At 41.1% G+C, this 9,533-nt stretch overlaps 2 protein-coding genes across 4 annotated transcripts in view; both read left to right on the plus strand.

The window, feature by feature from the left end:
- LMTK2 (lemur tyrosine kinase 2) overlaps positions 1-4,002 on the plus strand; it is a 42,550-nt gene extending 38,548 nt beyond the window's left edge. The window contains exons 14-15 of one of the 2 annotated variants that reach the window (XR_008821437.1): positions 1-126; positions 800-4,002. Coding sequence is in view for 1 of the 2 variants with exons in the window: in XM_056336021.1 (XP_056191996.1) it covers positions 1-29 (29 nt within the window). In the remaining variant the exon portion in view is untranslated. The other variant, XM_056336021.1, reaches the window with a different exon arrangement.
- Positions 4,003-4,284: 282 nt separating this feature from the next.
- On the plus strand, positions 4,285-9,292 carry BHLHA15 (basic helix-loop-helix family member a15). Of its 2 annotated transcripts, XM_056336022.1 has the most exons (3): positions 4,285-5,637; positions 6,678-6,770; positions 7,824-9,292. In XM_056336022.1, the coding sequence occupies exon 3, from the start codon at positions 7,860-7,862 to the stop codon at positions 8,358-8,360; it is 501 nt and encodes a 166-aa protein (XP_056191997.1). In that variant the 5' UTR covers positions 4,285-5,637; positions 6,678-6,770; positions 7,824-7,859; the 3' UTR covers positions 8,361-9,292. The 2 variants fall into 2 exon arrangements, with proteins under 2 accessions (XP_056191997.1, XP_056191998.1); XM_056336023.1 differs by lacking the exon at positions 6,678-6,770.
- Positions 9,293-9,533: the final 241 nt, after the last annotated feature.

Consider the following 9,533-nt stretch of genomic DNA (forward strand, 5'->3'; position numbering starts at 1 on the left):
GAAGCAGTGAAGATGGAGAGAAAGATTAAACTAATGAAAACTTCCTTGGACTGCATACATAAAACACACAGACTTTGTGTCTGAAACTACTTTATCTAAACTCTGGATCCTCCTGGAGTAACGCAGGTAATCAAGAAGTACTAAGAAGTGAAAGTAAACACTGAAAGCAATGTTAAATCAGGACATTAATTTGAATGTGTATTTAACTTTGTAATGTATTTTTAAATCAGTGCAATTCTGCTTTTCATTGAAAGATGATTCTGCCGCTGTTTTCAAGTACTTGAAGTATTTTTCAGATAACTTAAGAAACAAGTAAAGCAATTACACTACAGTCTGGTTTATGTATGAGATTGTATAATATTCTTTTTATATTTTTCCATGTAGTTCATTATCTATTTGAACATACACCTGTTGTAGAATTGTGTATAACTGTCCTGTGCAACAGGTGACTGTGTTGCTGAAACTGTATGAATGATAGTTGATCAGTAGTGAGCCATATTTATTCAGAAAGATATCACTACATATTACTTTGCTTATTACAATTGCACTATGGATTATTCTTCCTTTATTTCCTGATGTACAGAGTCAAAATCTTAAATCTTTCAAGGAAAATAAGACAAGTTGAATTGGCCCAGTTATCCAGTTTAATTTGTCCTTTTTGTAGCCTTTGCTATGCACGGTACTTGTAAAACGTACATAACTTCTGAGTGTTATGTTAGACTTGCTGAAATCTTATATTCAGTACCATTTCTAAATGATAATGATTATAGATTGATTGTTAAGTGTTCATGTTTTATAGGAAACTGGAAAAGAATATGTGATACTCTGAAATTTTTAGATGAAAGAGATAATGTCTCTTAATTCCTGAATATGATCCTACTGACTGCTTAAACTGTAATAGCATCTGACTATATCATAATCAAGGGCCTTCCAGTTTTTACTACATTTTCTGCCTTGGAGAGAGAAGAGGAAAAATTGGCTGTACAAAACTGGAATTTACGAATCTTATAAAAAGACTGATTTCAATAGACTGGATTTGGGCACACTTGACTCTTCAGTTGTACATTCTGTGACTTCTGAGGCTCACTCTTCTGCTGACTGCAGGTTGGGGCTGCCATTCAGAGGCCTGTGGTAAATCTACCTCTCAGTGATGTTACGACAATTAAGAATTAGATCAATGGTTAATGCCCAGTTTTGCACCCTTTATAAGGCCAAACCTGTTTTAAGATTTCTGCAAGGCTCCGTGGTACAACTTGAAATGCACACTGACCAAAAGCTGCGGTGTAGTAAAGTTTGCTCTGAGGCTGTCTGTAGGGAAGGGAATACAATGTAGGGGGTTTTAACCTTTATGCTCCACCATGCATTTAGCTAGTTTAATCCTTTAAACTGCTTGGGGGGGGGAAGTAAAAATCCTTAATTATTACTCCAGAGTGAGTTCACTTGAGAAGCAAATCCCTGACCTCTTGACATGCCTTATGCAGCTGTGGATCTGCAGGGAGCACTGATAGGAACAGTTTACCTGGCTTTGTATTTTAGTGTCCTAAAATACAAAAGTACGAAGTACTTTGTATTTTAGTGGCTATTTTGGCAAGGCTTCAGATCATGGTGGTCCAAGCACTCTTGTGTCCAGATCCAGTCACCAGAGAATTTTCATTACATGAAGTATGGGAGGACTAGATATTTTCAGATGTGTAAAGTTTGTTTTGGTATACCTCTATATACATTTTGATTTTTAAGTATGTTTTTAAATGACAAGAATATGTTAATTTCTTTTTTTCCAGCATTATTTAGTCCTTAACCAGAATGGTTTCCATACCGATCAAAAGGGAATGATTTAGCTATAATGTTATTTAAAGTTGCTAATGTATTGTTGAGGTAACTTTTTTCTGATGAGGCACTCAGGTTCAGAGTTAGTCAGAACTATTCTTCAGTATGAAGTGAGGAACTGAATTTTTCACTGACTTTTCCCAAAACGTGGTTTAAGAGGCAAAGCCAAGCAGTTACTAATACAGGCTTACAGCATATACTGTAGAGGGTTTAAGCAAGCTGTGCGCTACTCAGTATTTTAAAATATAGGTTATAGACTTTGTGCACAAATTACTGCTTAGAAATTCCAATGTTAAACTCTTTGATACAGCTAGTTTAAGGTACCTCATCTGTTGTCTTTAATTCTTACCGTAGTAAGAATGGAACTCCATAACAGTCTGCAAAGAATGTGTGGGCTTATCTGCCTTGCATGGTGAAAAAAAATCCATCAGACCTGGAGTTCGGCCTTAATTTTGAATAATTTGGTATAAAATACAGTCCAAGGTTAAATAAAAGCTTATGCTCCAGAATGTTACAATTTGGTTATGTGTTTTGTTTCTTCTAATTCTGGAAAAAGCAGATGTTTATCTTTTACATCAGGAATTTCCTTTGCTTGATGGAAATCTAAGATTTTTTTGCTCTTTACCCAGGTTTAAAGAAAATTTTACATAAGTGAAAGTTTACTACTTTGTCCAAATGGACTTACTGCTAATAAATTGCCAAAGGAGCATTTTTTCCAAAACAAGCTGGGATGTGTATGATATTAAACAACGTAATGCCCTTTTTAGCTGTACAATGAAGAGAAAGAAATATTTAAAGTTGAGTCACCTCACTTAAACATGAATTCTAATTTCAGTAATCCAGTAGGCTGGATTGCAATAATATAGAAGGTCTTTTGTGGAAAAATTTACAGTAAAAAATCTGATCAACTACTAGCAATATTTCACTAGCTTCCTAGCAGTCAGTGGCACAATGAAGATGAATCAATAATTCCAACTTGTTACATTATAATAAGGGGATTTGTTACCAATCATTCATTAAACTATATGTAATTTCTTGCACTAGCTACTTAAGCACGGTTTCTGTTTTAAAAATACATGTATCTATTTTCAATGGTTTATTATGAGGACTGGTTACATTTTAATTCCTTCTCTAGTAGAATACCTTGATTATTTGAATAATGAAGGCATTGTCTCAATTTGGCTATTAAAGTTATTTAAAAGATCTGATTTTTCCCACCTAAGGAAGTTTGTTTAAAAATGAGAATCTGTAGTGAGAAGCCAACAGAGTGAGAAGAGTGTCCAGTTTTAATGGCAACACCTGTACTCTCCCAAATCCTGAAGCTGCAGATATGTTGTGTGTATAACTGCATTTATGGAAACTGCCATTTTCATGGAAATGAGCGGATTAAACATTTTTTCATATCCTTGTTGATGCACTAATGAAAGCCATTTAAGCCTCATTCTTTTTATCAGTATTTTTAGCAGATTTTTATGTAGTACTCAATCTTTTTCATGAGGAGGCTGGTTGGTAGAAAGACTTTTTTTTTTTATGATGAAGCACTATGCTAAAATGTCAGCATTGTCAGGTGTTAGTTACATGGCTATTTTTGTTGGAGTTGGTGAAAGGTGGAATCCAAGTATATTAGCCTTATAAGAAATAGCCTTAAATAACAATGGAGTGTACAAAATTACTTCAGCTTTAAGTCATACAGAAATATCCTTGTATGTTAATGGTTTTGGTACAAGACTGGAAAAAATCTAGAGGAGAGTCAAACATCATATAAACTTATTGAAAATAAGTATTTGTAATACCAGCAGCCTGTTTTTCAGAAACTTGAATATGACTTACAGTTAGTTTTGTTTATGAAATTGTTTGAACTTGCACAGATGTAGGTGTAACTTAAATGGTACTGATGTGTGTGTATATATAATGTTTAATTCTATTTGTAAATGAGAAACTATGTAACAAAATCATAGGTATGAGGTTTTCCTATTGTAATTTAATACAGGTATGAGGTTTATGGCAATATATCATAGTTAATGAAATTTCAGGTCAAAATGTCTTTAAATTGTGTACATTTTTAAATTGTAATTTCTACTGTATATTGATTATCATGCATAGTGTGATTCAAGAAACTGCTTGTAATTTAAAAATATTTAATATTAAAAATAAAATACAGTTATATATTTATAATCTTTTTGTCGGTTTGTTCATTCTTGAACAGATGCCAGCAATGGAACAGGTCCACAATATAGTTCTAATCTAAGATACATTTGTTAGTGTCCAGAGGTTGAGAAGGTACTAAATGCTGAAAGCTACAGTCCCAGCAGTTGAGTCTCCACCAAATAGCATAGTCACCTGTAATTTCTTCTAATATCACCATTGTGTGAACTTCAGGTAACGTATGTATGCAGTCAGTAGAGCCGCAGTACTTCTGAAAGCTGAATATTGCTTTTAATCTTAGAATGAAGCATCTATAGGAAGAATGGAGACTTGAAAATTTCTAAGTACCCTTCAGAGAACAGGTTTATGTTATGTTTTCTCAGTATTCATTGAATTGTTTCTAGAAGATTATTTTCTTGGGTTTTTTTAATCTTAAGTGCACGTGCTGAATGGACCTAAGATCTCCAGGTAAATGTAGTACTTGTGTGATTTGGTAGCTTCTTTCACATGAGATTGAGACTGTTCCAGCCTGTGCACTCTGAGAGGCAGGAGAGTGCTGTTTTTTCCTCTTAACCTGTTAACTGTTAAGGTGGTGATGAGAGGTCGCAGCAATGTCAGTGGTTAATGGAGACTGTTGTGGAAGCCCCCACATCGTATCGCAGCTGTTCTGAGTCCTGGCAACTGTTGAGACCTGGGAATGAGAAACTGATATCCAGATGACTTAATTTCATTAGGTAAAATATAACTTCTGAGCTGACATTTGACCAAGACAGTGGTCGTTATTGAGAACAGATGTAAAAGATCCCATGGCACAAGATTTGTCATCTTATGTAGAACCGATTTTCAAAGAGTTGGAGCACTTGCCATAGTTATCATCAACAGCTGTCTTGTGAGGGATGGCCATGCTTTGTAACGCAGGTGGTATGGCAACCTGCACAGCCCTTGGCAGTACAGCGTCGAGACAGACTTTCCTCCTCCAACTACTGAAGAACTAGACTGACCCCTCCTGCAGCGACCTTGATTTGCCCGGCTTAGCGTCCATGGCTCTGGTGGCAGCGCCTGGACACGTACGCAGCAGCAGTGCTGGCAATGAGTGCTGCCCCCCCTGCCATTTTATTGTCCCCGAGAGCCCTGCGACCACCCAGAACCCAGGAGCCCTGCGCTGGCTGCTGTCTCTGGGCTCAGCCCGGCGCCCACCCCGTGTGGGTGTGTGGTAAGAGCCGGGGGTCCTGTGCCCCCGCGTGATTCCGTTGCTTAGGCCTGGCGCTCGCGCGGCCGCCGTGCGGACCAGCTGCTCAGCCAGGCGGCAGCGCCACCGCCGCCCGCCCCGGGCCCGCCCCGCCGCTAAAGCAACGTGTCGCGGCAGCGCAGCCACCTGCGGCGGGGCCGGGGCGGGCGGGCCGCGGGGGCGGCCACCGCTCCAGCCGGGGCTCCGCGCCGGGGCGCCGCGGGGCAGCGCCTGCCCGCTTGGGCCCTGCGGCTCTGCTCGGGTGAGGCAGGGCCTGGTCCTTCAGTGGCTCCCGCCGGCAGCCGCTGGCTCAGCCCGGAGGACAGACGGTGGTGCCCCTGTTGCCCCCACAGACCCTTCTGCTGCTCCTGGCGTCCTGCAGGTCTCTGCTGTCACCCCTCGGGCCCTAGGCACCTTCTCCGCAGCTGGTGGCAGCGGTAAGTCATGGAGGAGGGATGCCAGCCCCGATGGATGGATGCAGAGGGTGGAATACTTGGTGTTTGGCTGCTTGCTCTCTGGTTTCTGTTGACCACTGCAGTCTGTTGCTCCTGATCCCCTCTCTGTCTCCATTTCTTCCTTGTGCACCCATGCCATCTCCCTAGGGGTCCCGGCAGCCTAGCTGTGACTCCCTGAGCGGGTTTCTCAGGGTTACAGCAGTGTGCAGCAGCCTGAAAGCAAACCTCTACCAGCTAAGCACCCTCTTTTCCCGCGTCATCCCATTTGCTTTCCCCTAGCCTGCAGTTTTAAAGGCTACTTTGCTCCCACAGTTTGCTGAAGCTTCCTTTCTTGATTTTTTTCCAGCTTTCTCTGCTGGCTGCCTCCATGGACTTCCCTCTTCACCAAGTCCTGTTTTCCTTTCAAACATCAGCTGCTCATTTCTCTGCTTTGCCGGACGGTGCTTTCTGCATTGAGGGGGAAGTTGATGGTCTCCTTTGTGCCCACCTTTACTTTTTCTGTCCTGCAATTATGCATTTTCTGCCAAGTAAATTAGACTGACTGTTCAGAACAAACCCAGTGCTTGGTTTTAGTCCTGTTTTCTTGCATAAGATACTTGTGTGTCTCTAGCATTTCTTCAAGGGTCTCACAACACAAGCTATTCAGTACTGTCTCTCTCCGCATTCATCACCTGGCTGCTACCCTAGCCAAACTGCTTGGGAAATTTCTCTTTTTCTGGCAAAGTTACCTCCCTGGTAGTAAGGAACCCAGGGATGGCCAGGATACCCTCACAAGTGGAGAACTGAGTCACTGCAAATGCTGAGCAGCTGAAGATGTCTCTAAAGAAATGAGAGAGGAAGTGATATTTACTGCAGCATGCCCAGAAACTGCTTGCCACCTGCTCTGGCTAAGGTTGATGGTCTGTAATGGGATGGTCAAGCTTCTGCGGCTAGGTTTTGAGGGTTTTTTTTGTTGGCTCACCCACTGTCTAACTGCTCTTACATAACAGCATCATCATAAAAATATTTTATTTTTTTTTTAGACTGAACTTTTCTATGGCTACATGAACTGGAAGAAAGTGGAAGGAAGCATTTTGGAAATAGAGTCTCAGTTACACTGATCCTTGGTGTTAGAGGCAGGGTTGCTCTGAAGCTGCTGTCTTCAGATGTAGGGTTGGCACAGAATCTGAGCTGAGGGAGGGTAAAATTTCAGTGCTGTCATCTGCCTTGCCTAACTTGTGAGGAAGGAACATCACTGTGTCTTTTTGGATAACCTGGAGAATAAATACTGCGCTGCTGCTGTTCAGCTGGGGGAGAAACTGCAGTTGAGCCCCACTGTTTTTTGATTGTTGTTGGAAGAGGGAAGTGCTGCTTTGTGTGCGTGTGGCGAGGACTAGCCCAGAATGCAAGAAATGCTGTGGGCGAAAATGTGCTCCTGGCTAGGAGTTTCTGAGCTTCGGTATGAGTTGGTGTGTCATGTTGCCCTCTAGTGGACTGCTCAAAAATACAGCGGAAACCTGTTCTTACAAAAAGCAATTACCCGGAGTTCAAGGAAAAGTTAATTCCTGAGTAAGACCCTGAGGGTTCTGTCTAATACCCTAAATGTAAGCCTGCATGTGTACGATGAAGTGATGTATGGGTTTATTATAACTTGTGGTAACTAGAGGTGGGAGAAGACAGAGGCATGTGCGATCAAAAACAGAGGCAATGTGTTATTAAACCTAACTGACCGTTGTACTCCTGATATACTTTTGAGTTGTGGTTCACTTTTCCCACGGGAAGATCGGCATGGAGAGCATTTTCTATGTGCAGTGAGAGAAGTCTCTCCAGTTTGAGGCCTATTATAAGAAAGTAGAGGGGTGTCTTATTTTTTCACTTGGTTTCCCATACATGAGGACACCAGTAGGTGATTCACTGCATCTTTATTTCAGTGGTTCTACTCATTTGGCCTCTGCTCCCTGTGTAACCTCTTCCTTCCAGCTGAAGAAGGATCTGTTCTCTAAAAAATGATTTTCTCCTCTGTTCGTCTGTGTAGATCGTCCTGAGCAATCACGTTCACAACTTGAAAGCCAATGATGGTTTTCCAGTAGTGAACAAGTAAACAAATGAATCAAACAAACCTGCATCAGATTACTTGTTCAGCATGGAGTTGTGCAACAGTTAAAGATATTGGTGTCATGTTTTTACAGCACATTGATGCTTAATGCCAGTACATCTACCAAAAAATGAAGACTAAAACCAAAGGAAAGAAGCAAAGGCATACTGTTGACAAAGAAGCATTTTCTGAGGAGTCGGCAATGAGAAAAAAAGAACTGGTGAAGTGTTTGCGACACAAAGAAAGGAGAAGTGGGGGAAACAAGGAGAGCAGCAAGATCACTACAGCCAGAGCCAAGCATTCCTGGAGTAATAAGGACAGGCATTTGAGGAGACTGGAAAGCAATGAGCGGGAGAGGCAGAGAATGCACAAGCTCAACAATGCATTCCAGGCTTTGAGAGAGGTCATCCCTCATGTGAGAGCTGAGAATAAACTTTCCAAAATAGAGACACTCACACTGGCCAAAAATTACATTAAATCCTTGACCTCCATTATACTCAATATGTCCAATGGACACTTCCCAGCAGCAGAAGGTATGGGGGGAGCCTGGGGGTCCAAATTGTACCAGCATTATCAACAGCAACATGGGGATGATGATCATGATGAACATCTACCAAAATATTCTCCATAGATTCAAAGCTTCAGCCAAAACACCTACAGTTAGCTACTACCATCATTCTTTTTCTTTCTTGTGTGATAATACCTGTCAGTACATAGAGATTTTAAGAGACTATTTTTGCCTCCAGCTATCCCCCATTTTTTCTTAGAAAGACAAACAGGTAACACTCATGGCTATAGCTTGTAAGGCACATTTTAAAAATGACCTTAAATTGTAAGAATTTTTCAGAGCTTAGTGGATATATTTGTGTGGTGCATCAGGTTTGACTTAAGTAAAGATTTAGTAACTCCTGAAAATTACCCTCACTGGAAGGGTTGTGAGTTAAGCATGTAAGGCCTGTGGCATGTGAGTTCACTAGAGCTTGTTGAGAATCTTGGCTGTAGCGCTGTTCACCAGACTGTCAGTGACTGTTCTTACGTCTGCTACAGAGGAAATTAAAATTGATGGCAACATTTGACTAACTTGAGTGAAGTAGTGTGTGTGAGGGTGAATTGGCCACCAAATATGAGTGTTTGCCTTGAGTGGTTTGGATCTGCTCTGGTAATTTTGAGCCTTGAAAAGCATAAAATCTTTTAAAGTACTTGTTAATGTAAACATCTACAAAGCTTTCTTAGATTGTAAGCTCTCTAGAGTAAGGACATTTTCTGGTCTGTATTTCCAGAGCATCTAGTCTCATGGAGCTTTTTGTTAGTGGGTGTCTGAGTGCCATTTTAATGCAAATAATAAATAAGAGACAAATGACTTATTTTTGCTAAAACTATGATAAAAATGCTTTAGTATTGGCATAAGTTAGCAATCTATCCAATTACAAATTATTTGCTAATGAAGCTTGTAATGGGATCAGGTTTCTTTCTGGGTTAGTGGTAGATTCTGGTATTGTAAAACACAATAAAATGAAGCAGGAACTCTTCAAAAAGGAAAATAAGCTGCTTTTTTTCTTTCTCTCCCCTCATTTCCCATCTTAGTTTAAAAAGTTTTATGTCACTGAGGAACCTTCATTTCCTCTTGTATTCTCATACCTGGAGAACAAACTGAGGTGCCTTCTGCTGGAGCTGCTGCCTGTGGAGCCCCTGCGTTACAGCCCTTCCTACCCACATCCCCAGCATCCCGCGCTGGCAGGACCGCTGTTGCTCTGTGGCGTGGGTAGCAAAGGTGTAGAATCTGGCATTTCATGTGCTGGCGGGA

The sequence above is a fragment of the Falco biarmicus genome, chromosome 4 (assembly GCF_023638135.1).
Source record: "Falco biarmicus isolate bFalBia1 chromosome 4, bFalBia1.pri, whole genome shotgun sequence".
Taxonomy (NCBI): Eukaryota; Metazoa; Chordata; class Aves; order Falconiformes; family Falconidae; genus Falco; species Falco biarmicus.

Excerpts from the sequence above, each read along its gene's own strand:
- BHLHA15 (XM_056336022.1), top strand. The coding sequence starts at position 7,860 with ATGAAGACTAAAACCAAAGGAAAGAAGCAAAGGCATACTGTTGACAAA.